The 17,922-nt window shown below is 40.4% G+C and overlaps 1 protein-coding gene across 9 annotated transcripts in view; it reads left to right on the top strand.

Annotated features, from left to right (window-relative positions):
• Xrcc4 (X-ray repair cross complementing 4) overlaps window positions 1-17,922 on the top strand; it is a 246,424-nt gene that overhangs the window by 156,178 nt on the left and 72,324 nt on the right. For all 9 annotated transcript variants that reach the window (XM_008760636.3, NM_001006999.1, XM_006231751.4 and 6 more), the window contains exon 7: window positions 7,120-7,267. In XM_008760636.3, the coding sequence (XP_008758858.1) occupies window positions 7,120-7,267 (148 nt within the window). The remainder of the gene's footprint in view (window positions 1-7,119; window positions 7,268-17,922) is intronic.

Genomic DNA, 17,922 nt, shown 5'->3' with positions numbered 1-17,922 from the left:
CTCCCTCGTTCTATAACTTAATATAAGAGCTACATTGCCAATACCATGAATAGCTAATAGTGAGCCTCAAGACACTTGTGTGGGGAGGAGAGCACATTATGGGATGGGCATAGATGTGTATGGACTGAAAAGAAGAAATCTGGCTCTCTTCATTAGAATGTAACAAGCTGTTCATTATATGGAGAGAAAATCTCTATAAAGTTGTAGAATAAGAACCAAAATAAATAATAAATAGCATGTAAATAATTTTTCTGTCTTTTTTATTTTGTTTTTGTTGAAAATACATTCTTCTCTTACAAAATACATCTCAACCACAGTTTCTCCTCCCTCCATTTCTCCTATGTAAAGGAATTTTAATCCAGCAACATGGACTGCTCTGATCTTATCCGAAGACCTTCTCAGTCTGTGTGATCTAGCTATGCAGAAACACTATAGTACACACTTTTAATCCCTCTGGGTGGATCCCTTTGTACATCCTTTAATTTCCAACAATGATGTCTAACTGAGGGGCAGACAAAGTGACAATTCAGAGAAAGATTTGACAAAATGAGTCAGGGCTAGTATAAGCCCAACTTTCAAGAAAAAAACCTACTTAAGAGCAGTAAAGGAAAAGAGTCAGTTCTGTTCAGTGAGGTGAGTTCAGTGCAGTGGAATTGAGTCAGTCTGATGAGAGTCAGTGTAGTGGGTACAGTGCAGTGAACTTGAAGCCCGAAAATAAGAACAAGCCAGCGAATGAGATTAGAACAGATTACTAGAATTAGTTTGAGGCCAAGCAGAGCAATTCAGAATCAGTCATCTTGAAGAGAAGTTTCAGCCAGAACAGCTGAGCTGAACAGGTAGCCTGAATTCAGAAAGAGCTAGAAAGGGTGATCTAATTCAGTATCTAGCCTCTGAGAAGACAGTTACATCGAGTGAATAGTTACTTTCACAATCCTAGCCTGCTCCCACACTCCCTCTCCATTGGATCCACTCCTCTCTCTTTCCTCTTTAGAAAAAAGCAGGCTTCCAAAGGTCAAAATCCAAATAAAACAGGACACAAAAAGACAAGGCAAAGCCTCTCACATTCAGAGTCTGGCCAAAGCAACCCAATAGGAAGAAAGGAGTCCTAAGGACAGGCAAAAGAATCAGAGAGGCAGCGGCTCCCACTGTGAGAAGTTCCACAAAACCAACAAGTTATGCCTATAGCATATATGCAGAGGAACTGGGTGTGCTCATGTAGACCTCATGTTTGACATGTCAGTCTCTATGAGCCTATGTGAGCCCTGCTTAGTTGATTAGTAACTGCCATGGTCAATACCTCCTTCATTCTACAATTTAATATAAGAACTATGTTGCCTTAACAATTAAAGAACTTCTGAGGGAATCACCATCCCTGATTTCAAGCAGTATTACAGAGCAATAGTCATAAAAACTATATGGTATTGGTACAGAGACAGACAGATAGACCAGTGGAATAGAATTGAAGACCCAGAAATGAACCCACACACCTATAGTCATTTGATCTTTGACAAAGGAGCTAAAATCATCCAATGGAAGAAAGATAACATTTTCAACAAATGGTGCTGGTTCAACTGGAGGTCACCATGTAAAAGAATGCAAATAGATCCATTCTTATCACCATGTACAAAGCTTAAGTCCAAATGGATCAAGGACCTCCACATCAAACCAGATATACTCAAACTAATAGAAGAAAAAGTGGGGAAGAGTCTTGAACACATGGGCACTGCGGAAAATTTCCTGAATGAAACACCAATGGCTTATGCTCTAAGATCAAGAATCGAAAAATGGGAACTCATAAAACTGCAAAGCTTTTGTAAAACAAAAGACACGGTCATTAGGAAAAAAGAGCAACCAACAGATTGGGAAAAGATCTTTACCAATCCTACAACAGAGAGAGGGCTTATATCCAAAATATACAAAGAACTCAAGAAGTTAGACTCCAGAGAGCCAAATCACCCTATTAAAAAATGGGGTACAGAGTTAAACAAACATTCTCAGCTGATGATTATCAAATGGCCAAAAAGCTCCTAAAGAAATGATCAACATCCTTAGTCATCAGGGAAATGCAAATCAAAACAAGATTCCACCTCACAGCAGTCAGAATGGCTAAGATAATAAACTCAGATGACAGCAAATGCTGGTGAGGATGTGGAGAAAGAGGAACACTCCTCCATTGTTGGTGGGAGTGCAGACTGTTACAACCATTCTGGAAATCAGTCTGAAGGTTCCTCAGAAAATTGGACATTCTACTACCTGAGGACCCAGGTATAACTCTCTTGGGCATATACCCAAAAGATGCTCCAACATATAACAAAGACACATGCTCCACTATGTTCATAGAAGCCTTATTTATAATAGCCAGAAGCTGGAAAGATCCCAGATGCCCTTCAACAAAGGAATGAATTCAAAAAATGTGGTACATCTACACAATGGAATACTACTCAGCTATCAAGAACAATGACTTCATGAAATTCATAGGCAAATGGAATGAACTAGAAAATATCATCCTGAGTAAGGTTACTCAATCACAGAAAAACACACTTGGTATGCACTCACTGATAAATGGATATTAGCCAAAAACCTCAAAATACCCAAGATGCAATCTACAGACCACAGGAAGCTCAAGAAGAAGGATGACTAAAATTCAGATGCTCTCACTCCTTCTTAAAAGGGGTAAAAATATTCATAGGAGGGGATATGGAAGCAAAGTTTACAGCAGAGACTGAAGGAACAGCCATTCAGAGCCTGCCCCTCATGTGGCCCATGTATATATGGCCACCAAAACTAGTTAAGATTGATGAAGCTAAAAAATGCATGCAGAAAAGACTGGATATAGATCTCTCCTGAGAGACACATCCAGAGCATGTCCAATACAGAGCTCAATGCTAGCAGCAAACCACCTTACTGAGAATAGGACCCCCTTGGGGGAGTTAGAGGAAGGATTAAAAAAGGTGAAGGAGCTTGAACCCCATAAAAACAACAATGCCAACCAACCAGAGCTTCCAGGGACTAAACCACTACCGAAAGACTATACATGAACTGGGCTCCAACTGCATATGTAGCAGAGAATAGCCTTGTTGGGGCACCAGTGGAAGGGAAAGCCCTTGGTCTTTCCATGGTTGGAGCCCCAGTGTAGGGGAATATGGGGGGAGGCATTAAGGAGAATGTATAGGGGAAATACCAGTATGGGAGAGGGGGAGGGGAGGGAATGAGGGCTTATGGACAGGAAACCAGGAAGGGGAATAACCTTTGAAATGTAAGTAAAGAAATATATAATAAAATTTTTTTAAATTAAAAAAAAAAAAGAAGTATGGTGCCAATGCCGTGACTAGCTAATAGTGAGCCTCACTGTTGTGTGGGGAGAAGAGCACATGAAGGGGTACTTCTACCACTTCCAGGGATTCCCTGATTCTCTCTCTCTCTCTCTCTCTCTCTCTCTCTCTCTCTCTCTCTCTCTCCTCATTGTCCTCCGCCCTCCCCCTCCCTCTCCCCCTTATCCTCCCTCACCCTCTATCAAAATGTCTGGCTATGCTATGGGTCTCTATAACTACTCTTATCTGCTGCCAGAGAAAGCTCTCTGATAATGACCATCATTTTATGTTATATGAGTATCATTAGGAATTAGGAATCGTTTCATTTGTTCAGTCATGTTTGACCCAAAAACTAAAGCAAACCAAAACAAAAAAGTAAAAACATAAGTGTCTATTGGTCCAAAACTGAGGTTTACAAGGCTTTTTTTTTTCCTCTCTCTCTTTTTCCCATGGAATTTATCCAAATTTCTGGCACTTTAACCAAGGATCATTTAATTTGACATTGAGAATACACAGGGAAGCCAAAACTCTCTTCATGTCTTCATTTTGCTGCCAAGATCCTGCAGTTCTGCTGTCAGATGAGTAGTGTGGCTTTTTGTGAGGCACCTTTTATAATAGCAGGTCTGTGTCAAGATCCCTGGTATCCAGAGCAGCAAACACGGTGAGAACTTAAGGCTCCGGGCAGAGCCCCTGCCAGTCAGTGCTTCAGCTTTAGCAGGATGCTTGGCAGTGGGCTTTTTCCTCTGCTGGCTTGATTGACGTTACTGGAAATGCTGAAATGTGAAAAGTGATGGCAAACAACTGATGGCAGGATGTAAAACTGGGAACACTAAGGGTACAGTTATAGATAAGTTACTGTCCCATCAGTAGACATTCTGACTGTCCCATCTGCATTTGAAAGGTCTTCCATTCATCATCTATGAGTCACCTTTATCCTCGTGGTTACTTTGTAGCCCACACTTACCTATTTTGTTTTTCTCTCTTTTTATTTTATTGAAATTGGATTATTTAGACAATATATTCGGATAAGACTCCCATCTCCCAATTCCCTCTCAGATATTTCTCACCTCCCTTCCTGTCTAGATCTATATGCTTTCTCTCATTAGAATACAAACAGGCATTTAAAGAAAAGATGGCCTTACCTGTCAGCAGTGGGAGGGGAGGCCCTGGATCCTGCTCCAGTGTAGATGAATGCCAGGGTGGTGATGTAGGTGTGGGTGGATAGGTAAGGAAGCTCCCTCAAAGAAGCAGGGGGAGGGGGAGGGGATAGGGGGTTAACAGAGAGGAAACTGGGAAAGGGGTTAACATTTGAAATGTACATAAATAAAATATGCAATAAAAGGGAGAAAAAGAAAAATAATAAAATAAAATAAAAACAAAAAGGAACAGTACAAAACAAACAGAAAAAACAGAATAAAAGGAAAGATGCAGACACATGCATTCATACCCACACGAACTGGATCAAAACACAAAACGGGGAGCCATAATGTATATGCAAAGGACTTTTCATTTTAAACAATTTCCCTGAAAAAGAAATTATGAGACAAAATCTTTCTAGCGATGTCAATGTGTTGACTTAATGCTGGCCTGGGACCTGCCCTTAGGAATGCTTTCTATCCTGAATAAGACTCCTTTGAAAGATTCTTTTATTCTGAGTAGTTACCAATTTTAGATACCTTCTAGGTTTAGGGATGGGGATTTTATCTGCTTCCCATCTCAGCACTGAGACCCCATCTGCCCCAGACACTTCAGGCCATCTGTATGCTGTGCAGGCCCTCTGTATACTGCAAGTGACGTTGAGTTCATATGTGCACTGAGCCTGCTGTATTTAAAAGACCTTACTAACTGGATGTCCTTCATTACCTCATGCTCTTACTCTCTCTGTCTTCTCTTCCATCGCCTTCTCTAAGACCTGAAGGGAGGGATTTGATTGTGAAATCCCATCTACTACTGGGTGCTCCGAATTCTCTCACTCTCTGCACATTGTCTACCTGGGGGGCTCTATATTTGTTTCCGTGCAGGAAGAAGCTTTTCTAATGAGGGCTGAGCAAAACACTGTTCTAAGAGAATATCGTTCGTAGTATTTTAAAGCTATGTTCGTTTAGCAGAACAATAGAATTTGATCTTCCCATAAGTCCTTTGTATATCTGTTCTGATTCCTCGCCATGTGAGCAGTGTATGGGATGCATTGCATCTCATGAAGTGGGTCTTAAATCCAATTAGATATTGTTGGTTAGTCCCACATGCTATGTGCTACTATTGCACCAGCACATGGGAACTCAATTTACATGACTCTATACAACCATGGGATACATATATATATATATATGCATATATATGCATATATATATGTATATGTATGTATGTATATATATTCGCATGCAGACATATGTATCTCAGAGCCATTCATTCTCATACCAAAGTTAGTGGTGTTTGCTTGTGAAACCAACTAAGAACTGGACCTAGCATTCAGAACGTTAAAGTTCTGTTGTGGTTTTTGTTAGATCTCTATTTGTAACCCTAATAAATGTCCTGGCTGCATTAAATCCTGGCAGCATGTGACCTTATCATCATAGTCAGCTGACTATTTGCATCACGCCTCCTTGAAAATGGATGTTATAGGCTTTGAATGCATCAGCTTCTAATGTTTCATTCAAATCAACAGTCTAGCCAGGTATAGTGGTGGATTAACCGTAATCCAAGGACTGGGAAAGTAGAGGCAGACTGGTCTACATGGTTTTGAGGTTGGAGTGGCTCTACACAGCAAATTCAAGGCCACCCATAACTACATAGTGAGAACCTGCCTCAAAAGTAAAGAATTAAGGTCCTATTAAGGATTCAAGGATATGTTTTTACATATCCCTAGCAGTAGTGTGTACTTGAGGAGAGAATTAACTTCGGAAAACCATAGTTGCTGACTCCTTGTCTTTACTGAATCAGCTGCTGTTTGTAATGAAGCCCTGAACCGTCACAGTGTTTCCAGCTTTCTGCATCCTAAGTGTCTGTATAGCGTCCAAGTTTTCTTTTTACTTCTGAAACACCTTTTTTCTGGTAACCATTAAATGACACATGAGGGTATATTAAGTGTGTGCGTGTGTGTGTGTGTGCATGTGTGTGTGCATGCGTGCGTGTGTGTGTGTATCTGTATATATATATACATGCTAAGAAGACATATTGAAAGCTCAAATCATGTTGATATCATTATTGTACTGCCTCAGACACCCCCCTTTTCAATGAAACATGGATTATGGTAGAATAGTTTGTGCATTGGTTAACTAGCAAGTATTGTTAGTACCCACAATTAGAACTCGATCAATAGAAAACACATAAACCACATCCATTGTTGCCTCTACCTCACGAGTACAGCCGCTCTGAGGCTTTCATACTTTAGTCACATTAAATTTCTCTTTCACTAATATGTTTTATCTTCTTCTTATTTTAAGGTCATTTGATTTTTAAATATGTGATTTTTCTGTAACTAACAATTTCCACATTCATGGTATCACTGCTCCGAATTAACTTGCTTGATGCATCCCTACATTGTATTTCTTATATTAGTGGAGAACACGCTTGCCTCCGACAGACAGACAGTAACTACTTTAGCCAAATTATCCAGCGGACCCTGGTCATAATTCTCCCATTCGTAGTGAAGTATTGTATGCCATCTACGTTTTCACATTACCAACTGTACATAAAGGTTTGTGAGAATAGTTCTGCTATATCTTCATTGTACCACTAATGTCATCATTGAGGAAGCAATTTAATATTTAACATAAATTACATGCATTGGATCTCTATTTTGTTTTAGATACCCTTGATAAGGATGATTCCTTATTTTCAAGTCCAGATGTCACTGATATTGCACCAAGTAGGAAGAGGAGACACCGAATGCAGACAAATCTTGGGACAGAACCTAAAATGGCTCCACAGGAGCTGCCACTACAGGAGAAGGAAAGGTAGGTGTGGACGTCTCTACAGCTGTGCTGCATGCCTTGGAGACTACCCCGAGATTAGAGCTCCTCAGGTGATAGCTTACTGTTAGGGATGAAATTACGTTATAAAGCACTTCAGGTGATATCTGTTTCTAGTATTTGCTTAATCCATATTAATATTTAAGGCCAAATATTAATTCCAAAAATATAAGCATGGTTTTGTTGTGCTTTTCATAGTTGAATTAGAAAAGATATGTAGAATACTAAAGTATTACAATGCATCTTGTGTTCAGGAAGCATTTCAATCCAATTTATTGCATAAAGGGCACCCAAATCACATTCAAATTAGCCACTCTATCTAGTTATGCTTGTCCCCTACCTCTTGTAAAGCCCCTTTCTCTGGTCTTCTGTTTATTTTATCAAACTTTGATAGTATATACTTTATTTTTACTCTGTTTCAAACTTGAATTTATATTCTAATTTAAAGTAAAAATTATATTTCAATATAACAAGATAGTGGGTATTCATAACTAGTATTATCAGTTGAATCAGTGAATATGTGGATTGATATTCAATGAGGAATTTATTCTTTTTCCTATAAGTTGTGGTAATTTTGCAGATGGTGTTATTAGTTCCTTTCATCCTGTGCCAAGAGAACTCCCGTGGCTCTCAGGCCCTTCCTTGTGGTTTCCCCGTCCCTTCCTCAACTCTGTAACTATGTAAAGCTGGGTTTTCTTTAGATCCTCATTAGTACAGTGTGACATAGTTGAAAAAGTGCAGAAGCCTATCAAAATTGAGCTGCTTCAGTCAAGCCACCACCAAACAAATTTGCAAACAAGCTTCTTTTTGTTTCTTTGTTTGTTTGTTTGTTTGTTTGTTTGGAAAATATTCATAAAGGATCAAGTTATTCCACTAAGTGAAAAAAAAGAGACCATGAATTTGAAGGAGAGTGGAGAGAGGTGTATGGAAAGGTTTGCAAGAAGGAGAAGGAAGGGAGAAATATTATATTATAATCTCAGCTCCGAAAAAAAAAGAAAAAAGAAAAAAATCAATTTAAAAATGACGTTATTCATGTGTCAAAAAGACTTGTATAACCTTAAAATAGTTAATGAATATTTTAGTGTTAATTTTCAAGGTGTCCTCTGTAGTTCACATAGACAAGAATGTGGATCAAGTACTCCTGATATACTTAAAAAGGTTAAAAGTGTAAAGTGATCCTTAGGCCAAAATCTTTTAGAATTTTATAGGGAGTAGGTTATGATGAGGTGTAAGCCATGCCTCGGGAGTCTGGCAACATAAGAGGAAATTCTTAAAAGTTTCTGCATAGATGTATTACAAATGAGTATAATTGTTCTGCTCTGTAATTTTAGCACTCTTCTGGCTGGGCATGCTAGAGTGTTCAAGGCCAGCCTTGTTGTATACTTAGCTCAAGGCCAACTGACTGTAGGGTAAGATCCTATCTCCAAAACAAAGGAAACAAAATTCTGTGATAAAATTCGATTGATTTGTATATTACTCATTTCTGAGAATTTGCCTGATGTATTAGTCCCTTGGGCAGGATCCGTTGTGTATAGTACGTGTGTCTAGATAACCTCATTTAAAAATCAATATACACTGAACTCTGGCTGTTCAGCTTTGTCCTCTGAGTTTATTCCTCAGCGCTTAACCATTTGAAAGAAATATTGCCATTCAAGTCATACTATGCCTTACTCAGTGAAGAGTTATTCCTAAATTATATCAGAATTACCATGCTATTTGTATAGGTTTTACAGCCAAGAATAAATTACAAGCAACTAGAGAACTATTGCCTTCATTTGTCAGTCCGCAAACTAACTCCCGGATATCAGCTTCATGCTGGGCAAGATAACAATCTTAAGGCTTCAGGGGCGGTAAAAACAGAAGTAGTTATCCAATATATTTTGTTACTGACTGTTTTGATTATTTTGTTTGATGAAAATCTTGGGCTGTAAGGGAGCAAATGTGTCGAATTATGGGAGAGCAGCATTTTATGCCTCTCAGTGATCTGGAGAAAGTATAAAGTGTTAAGATTATTAATATTATATATGTACTCATTGTTGCTGAAACTAGTTTCTGATATATACATGGTAGACAGGTGAAAGGATTTTAGTCCTGAGTCATGACTACTTTATAAAATTTTAAAATAAAAGTAATATGCTTTTGCTTCTAAAAACATCCATACTAAGATGCTTCCTTCTGTTTTGAAAAATGATTGTGTCAGTTTATTAACGTGTTTTCAATATTTAAAAAAGTTGTATTAAATCATATCATCTTTTTTGAGTTGTGGGACCATCTCCGAAGGCCATTTTTGTATAGAACTGAGAAGCATAGGTAAGAATTCTGAGGCTTCAAGGCAGTTTAGTTTAGCGCTTCTCCATCAGAGGTTGAGTCTCCAGCACCCTGCTTTGTTATTCCACATTCATCTTCCAACTAAAATAACATGTTAATGTATAAGAATATACCTTATTTTTTATATTTCAGAATGTCTTTTTCATATTATATATACTAGGTTGAAATTTTAGAGCTCAAACAAAATTAATGACTCGTTCCACATTTCCAATTCTTTCTGTGGAAAAAGAAGCTTCTGAAAAAAATGTATATTCTTAGCTGGAAATGAAACAGAAAGCACCAATGACAAAAAAAACATAGACTGAGCCATGACCCAGGGGTGGGGTGGGAGGTAAGGAGAACACGGCCGGATACTGATGACTAGCCTTTCCTAAGCTTTTTTCTCAAAGAAATTATATATATATATATATATATATATATATATATATATAATATAGGTTGATTCTAGGGTAGTGTCCTCAACCTTAGCTTCTCATACAAATAGATTGTTACTGCTTTAAAGCATTTAACTGTTGGTAGAGAATAAATGGGTCACTATGTCTTATAATTGTTTATTTGATATTCTACTTCAGTTTGTTGGACTGAGGGAGGTATAATCTTTGGAAACTTTACTAAAATCTATAAAGTGTTCCCTTTGTTATATTCATAACAATATTCAGTAGAAATATCTCCTAGACTAGAATGTAGCTCTGTTGGTCAAATGAGTATCTAGCATACACAAAGTTCTGGGTTCAGTCCCCAGCATTTTGGTATGGTGATATAACCCTGTGCTCACAACACAGGTGATGGTAGCAGAAAATCAGATATTTAAGGTCATCCTCTTTGTTAACTACATAGTGAGCTTAATGTCTGTCTGGACTAAATGACATAGTGTCTCAAAGACAGGGGGAAAGAGAAATAGACCGTTGTAACTCATTTGGAATTTCAAATATTTGGGTCATTCCCGGCCTTAGTTATGGTTTCTAATGCTGTGATGAAGCACCATGACCAAAAATGCAAGTTGGGGAGGAAAGGGTTTACTCAGCTTATACTTCCACAGTGCTGTTCCTCAGTAAAGGAAGTCAGGACTGGAGCTCACACAGGGCAGGCAGGCTCCTGGAGGTGTAGTAGCAGATGTAGAGCAATGGAGCAGTGCTAATAACTGCCTTTCTTAGAGAACGCAGGACTAACCAGCTCAGAGATGACACCATCCACGTGGGCTTGGCCCTCCCTCATTTATCACTGAAAAAGCTCCTTCCAGCTTTATTACATGGAGGCATTTCCTCAGTCGAGTCTTCTTCCTCTCTGTTGACTCTAGCTTGTATCAGGTTGACACACAAAGCCAGACAGTACAGTCCCTTACAATACTCTTTCTTCTGTGTCTCCTCCGATGGCTGCATAGCCTCATTAGCTAGCATTCATTGTACAGCTGCCGCCTAACTCTACTCTGACTGAGGAAATGAATAGTAGGCATTATTATATTTTCCTATGTCTTAAAATACACTGCTGAACAAAGCATTCACCATCCTTTATTTCATATAGCCTACTCTGCATGACAGGATACGAGTGTTTGTTAACCCAGATTCCAAGGTGTTCAGGATGTATTACAAACACCACAGAGGATTCCTCCTGAAGAATTGTCATTTGATCTGTAACCTGGAGGAGAAAGGGGGAGTTAAACAGAACTGTGGAGGAGGGTTGTAGAAAATAGTGTTCAAGCACAGTATCTGCTGCAAACACATCTCGGGATTATGCACATAACAGTAGAGAGAAAGACAAAGTAGAAAATGCTGGTTCTCTCAGGCCCAATCACAGTGGGCATGTAGCCCTGTTAGGAACTCTACCTTTCAGCCCATAGAAGAGCATCCCTGCTTTTATATTATAGAGCAACTCTTTCTTCACATTTTCCTGCCTGTTGATGCTGTTCTGTAACTCTCACTAAGATATCAAATTATTCCTTCCATCCCACCTCTACATACGCTTTGCACCCAGCATCTTGGTACATGCCCTGGGCCCCAGGTTCTTACTCTTTGCTGCATGTGTAGGACTGGGATGACCAGCGTCCCACACTCTGCCAGGGTGGGGGACTTCTCCCTTGTCTTCCGTTCTAGTCTATGCAGACATAACCCTTAGTCCTGCTGGAGCCGCCAGCAGGAGCCCCTCCTCCCACGCCACCTCCATTGCCTAGGAACTTGGCATCTTGGTACAGACCCAGGGACCCCTGTTTCTTCCATGGGGCCCCTTTCTGCATTTTGTTCTGGTGCAGCTTGACCCTTTTACTCTTTCTTTATAAGTGGGTGGTGAATCCCTATATCTGAGACACAACTTACTTATTCTATCCAACATGGAGAAGTTGAGCGGTTGACCAATTAAAACCTTCAGCCTTACTTATGTGAGCCCACAGTTTTAGAAAGTACTTTGCATTTCTACCAGAGGAGAAAAATTAATATCTCCTAGCTACAGACCCAGTGACAAACAGCAGTGACATTGCTGCATATAAAAATACTGGTGCAAGGGAGACACTAATGTCATGGGAATAACTAACCACTTTTTAAATAGTGGATTTAAAGCCTACTCCAAGAGATGGAATTCATACTTGACACTGCTAAAATGTCCAGAAACCTGAGACTAAATAGTTCATGATCCCTATTGAAAACAAAATCTACTTTTCCACTAAATAAACACAACGACAAATGACTCCTGATAACATATTGCCCTGCCGGTAGATCACAGCACGACTCAGCCCACACCAGAGAAGGCTCGCTGTACAACACATGGTCATTAGCGCAAAGGTCCACAGCTGACATAATGCAGGGAGGGGAGGCTCTAGAGCACTAAATGCCAAGCAGGATGTCTTTAACAAACCCTTCTCCTAAGGCCTGAGAGTCTATTCAGAAGATGGGCTTTTCAGAAAGTTTATAGGATTCAGAGGTGAAACAGGATCTTCCAGAAACAGCAGGACTGATACACATATGAATTCAGAGACAGTGACAACATCCACAAATCTGCACGGGTTAAGACCAGATGTGGTAGAAGCACTGGGATGGGGCAGTGGAGACAAAGTCCTAGCTCTGAGAAGCTCTTTCCAGTTCACTCCATCTGGAAAGGGAAATCAGGCCAGGCCTATGCCTACGGGAACTTGGACAGCACAAATGACTGCTTTTTTATTTCTGTACTTTTTCTCTTTTCCTGGTATTTTTCTCATTAGATTTTTCTTTAGATTGCTGGTTTTGGCTTTAACTTTTTACTCATTGGCTTATTACTTGAGAAAGGGAGCAAGAAGTTTGATGAGTGGGAAGTTGAGAAGGTCTGAGAGAATTTGAAGGGAAAGAATGGGATCAAATATATTTTAATAAAAATAAATCTTTAAGCATTAAGTTATCAAAATTTTGGATTGGGCAGAAAATTCTGATATTTCGGCTACTATTACATCTATAAGATATAATGAGTTAAATATATCTAAAGTTGTACTTTTTTCTGTTTTGTTTAAACTGTTCGAACTTCTTAGGTTGTGTGACCATGGATTCACAATGCAGCTTTCGTTTTTGTAATACAAGAAAGTAAAAAATGAAATACCTTCCTAAGGCTACTAGGTGCTCACAGAAATAAAAGCTTTAATTTGGCATGCATTCACAGCCCAGCGGTGCAGATGTACACTGTCATTTTGCTTCTTTCTGGTAAATATAAATGCTTTTCTCAGGAATATTTTTAGATAGCTAATGATTTACTGCTTCTAGTATTATTCTGAAATCCTTAAATCTGGTATATGTCGATCAATATTTATTTAAAGATGAGTGTGACTAATGCAGACAGTGTGGCGATGCCTCGTGGCGTCATCCTTCACTGTCCGCGAGCCCCAGCACTGTCACTATTCAAGGGAACCATATGCGGTGCATCCCTGCTCTTTGCCACACTGCACCGCACTGAGCTGTGGTTGTAGACATTTCCATCAGTTTTCTCACCCCTCTGTGTTCATCAAAATGAGCCACTTGCAAAGTTTGCAGAAGTTGTGAGAATTTTCGAATTTATATATTTCAGTAATGTCACCACGTACAATACCGAGACAACAAAGCATTATAAAACTTCTTCCTATGAAAATGTAATCGCGGGTGAGAGAGAGACCCAACCGCCTGGTCAGGTGGGCACTCCTGAGGCTGCAGAGCGGAAGAGACCACCAACACTGCTCACCCCTGCCCACATCCCTGGCCCAAGAGGAAACTGTATAAGGCCTCTGGGCTCCCGTGGGGGAGGGCCCAGGAGCGGCAGGACCCCTGCCAGAGACACCGCCGGACCCTGAAGGAAACAGACCGGATAAACAGTTCTCTGCACCCAAATCCCGTGGGAGGGAGAGCTAAACCTTCAGAGAGGCGGACAAGCCTGGGAAACCAGAAGAGACTGCTCCCTGCACACACATCTCGGACGCCAGAGGAAAAAGCCAAAGACCATCTGGAACCCTGGTGCACTGAAGCTCCCGGAAGGGGTGGCACAGGTCTTCCTGGTTGCTGCCGCTGCAGAGAGCCCCTGGGCAGCACCCCACGAGCGAACCTGAGCCTCGGGACCACAGGTAAGACCAAATTTTCTGCTGCAAGAAAGCTGCCTAGTGAGCTTGGGACACACGGAAGCAGAATTTCTCTAGGACCGGGCACGTTCTGTGTTTACCGGAAGTCCCACACCCGCGGATCCCGGCCCGCAGCAGCTCTCTGCTCCCAGACCCGGTGAGAGAGAGACCTCACCGCCTGGTCAGGTGGGCACTCCTGAGGCTGCAGAGTGGAAGAGACCACCAACACTGCTCACCCCTGCCCACATCCCTGGCCCAAGAGGAAACTGTATAAGGCCTCTGGGCTCCCATGGGGGAGGGCCCAGGAGCGGCAGGACCCCTGCCAGAGACACCGCTGGACCCTGAAGGAAACAGACCGGATAAACAGTTCTCTGCACCCAAATCCCGTGGGAGGGAGAACTAAACCTTCAGAGAGGCAGACAAGCCTGGGAAACCAGAAGAGACTGCTCTCTGTACATACATCTCGGACGCCAGAGGAAAACACCAAAGGCCATCTGGAACCCTGGTGCACTGAAGCTCCCGGAAGGGGCGGCACAGGTCTTCCTAGTTGCTGCCGCTGCAGAGAGCCCGTGGGCAGCACCCCACGGGCAAACCTGAGCCTCGGGACCACAGGTAAGACCAAATTTTCTGCTGCAAGAAAGCTGCCTGGTGAACTCAAGACACAGGCCCACAGGAACAGCTGAAGACCTGTAGAGAGGAAAAACTACACGCCCGAAAGCAGAACACTCTGTCCCCATAACTGACTGAAAGAGAGGAAAACAGGTCTACAGCACTCCTGACACACAGGCTTATAGGACAGTCTAGCCACTGTCAGAAACAGCAGAACAAAGTAACACTAGAGATAATCTGATGGCGAGAGGCAAGCGCAGGAACCCAAGCAACAGAAACCAAGACTACATGCCATCATCGGAGCCCAATTCTCCCACCAAAACAAACATGGAATATCCAAACACACCAGAAAAGCAAGATCTAGTTTCAAAATCATATTTGATCATGATGCTGGAGGACTTCAAGAAAGACATGAACACACTTAGGGAAGCACAGGAAAACATTAATAAACAAGTAAAAGCCTACAGAGAGGAATCGCAAAAATCCCTGAAAGAATTCCAGGAAAACACAATCAAACAGTTGAGGGAATTAAAAATGGAAATAGAAGCAATCAAGAAATAACACATGGAAACAACCCTGGATATAGAAAACCAAAAGAAGAGACAAGGAGCTGTAGATACAAGCTTCACCAACAGAATACAAGAGATGGAAGAGAGAATCTCAGGAGCAGAAGATTCCATAGAAATCATTGACTCAACTGTCAAAGATAATGTAAAGCGGAAAAAGCTACTGGTCCAAAACATACAGGAAATCCAGGACTCAATGAGAAGATCAAACCTAAGGATAATAGGTATAGAAGAGAGTGAAGACTCCCAGCTCAAAGGACCAGTAAATATCTTCAACAAAATCATAGAAGAAAACTTCCCTAACCTAAAAAAAGAGATACCCATAGACATACAAGAAGCCTACAGAACTCCAAATAGATTGGACCAGAAAAGAAACACCTCCCATCACATAATTGTCAAAACACCAAACGCACAAAATAAAGAAAGAATATTAAAAGCAGTAAGGGAAAAAGGTCAAGTAACATATAAAGGCAGACCTATCAGAATCACACCAAACTTCTCGCCAGAAACTATGAAGGCCAGAAGATCCTGGACTGACGTCATACAGACCCTAAGAGAACACAAATGCCAGCCCAGGTTACTGTATCCAGCAAAACTCTCAATTAACATTGATGGAGAAACCAAGATATTCCATGACAAAACCAAATTTACACAATATCTTTCTACAAATCCAGCACTACAAAGGATAATAAATGGTAAAGCCCAACATAAGGAGGCAAGCCATACCCTAGAAGAAGCAAGAAACTAATCGTCTTGGCAACAAAACAAAGAGAATGAAAGCACACAAACATAACCTCACATCCAAATATGAATATAACGGGAAGCAATAATCACTATTCCTTAATATCTCTCAATATCAATGGCCTCAACTCCCCAATAAAAAGACATAGATTAACAAACTGGATACGCAACGAGGACCCTGCATTCTGCTGCCTACAGGAAACACACCTCAGAGACAAAGACAGACACTACCTCAGAGTGAAAGGCTGAAAAACAACTTTCCAAGCAAATGGTCAGAAGAAGCAAGCTGGAGTAGCCATTCTAATATCAAATAAAATCAATTTCCAACTAAAAGTCATCAAAAAAGATAAGGAAGGACACTTCATATTCATCAAAGGAAAAATCAACCAAGATGAACTCTCAATCCTAAATATCTATGCCCCAAATACAAGGGCACCTACTTACGTAAAAGAAACCTTACTAAAGCTCAAAACACACATTGCACCTCACACAATAATAGTGGGAGATTTCAACACCCCACTCTCATCAATGGACAGATCATGGAAACAGAAATTAAACAGTGATGTAGACAGACTAAGAGAAGTCATGAGCCAAATGGACTTAACGGATATTTATAGAACATTCTATCCTAAAGCAAAAGGATATACCTTCTTCTCAGCTCCTCATGGTACTTTCTCCAAAATTGACCATATAATTGGTCAAAAAACGGGCCTCAACAGGTACAGAAAGATAGAAATAATCCCATGCGTGCTATCGGACCACCACGGCCTAAAACTGGTCTTCAATAACAATAAGGGAAGAATGCCCACATATACGTGGAAATTGAACAATGCTCTACTCAATGATAACCTGGTCAAGGAAGAAATAAAGAAAGAAATTAAAAACTTTTTAGAATTTAATGAAAATGAAGATACAACATACTCAAACTTATGGGACACAATGAAAGCTGTGCTAAGAGGAAAACTCATAGCGCTGAGTGCCTGCAGAAAGAAACAGGAAAGAGCATATGTCAGCAGCTTGACAGCACACCTAAAAGCTCTAGAACAAAAAGAAGCAAATACACCCAGGAGGAGTAGAAGGCAGGAAATAATCAAACTCAGAGCTGAAATCAACCAAGTAGAAACAAAAAGGACCATAGAAAGAATCAACAGAACCAAAAGTTGGTTCTTTGAGAAAATCAACAAGATAGATAAACCCTTAGACAGACTAACGAGAGGACACAGAGAGTGTGTCCAAATTAACAAAATCAGAAATGAAAAGGGAGACATAACTACAGATTCAGAGGAAATTCAAAAAATCATCAGATCTTACTATAAAAACCTATATTCAACAAAATTTGAAAATCTTCAGGAAATGGACAATTTCCTAGACAGATACCAGGTATCGAAGTTAAATCAGGAACAGATAAACCAGTTAAACAACCCCATAACTCCTAAGGAAATAGAAGCAGTCATTAAAGGTCTCCCAACCAAAAAGAGCCCAGGTCCAGACGGGTTTAGTGCAGAATTCTATCAAACCTTCATAGAAGACCTCATACCAATATTATCCAAACTATTCCACAAAATTGAAACAGATGGAGCCCTACCGAATTCCTTCTAGGAAGCCACAATTACTCTTATACCTAAACCACACAAAGACACAACAAAGAAAGAGAACTTCAGACCAATTTCTCTTATGAATATCGACGCAAAAATACTCAATAAAATTCTGGCAAACCGAATTCAAGAGCACATCAAAACAATCATCCACCATGATCAAGTAGGCTTCATCCCAGGCATGCAGGGATGGTTTAATATACGGAAAACCATCAACGTGATCCATTATATAAACAAACTGAAAGAACAGAACCACATGATCAT

This window comes from Rattus norvegicus, chromosome 2 (genome assembly GCF_036323735.1).
Source record: "Rattus norvegicus strain BN/NHsdMcwi chromosome 2, GRCr8, whole genome shotgun sequence".
NCBI classification, from domain to species: Eukaryota; Metazoa; Chordata; class Mammalia; order Rodentia; family Muridae; genus Rattus; species Rattus norvegicus.
Note: the sequence above shows the minus strand (reverse complement) of the source record. Positions and strands in the feature narration are given on the sequence as shown.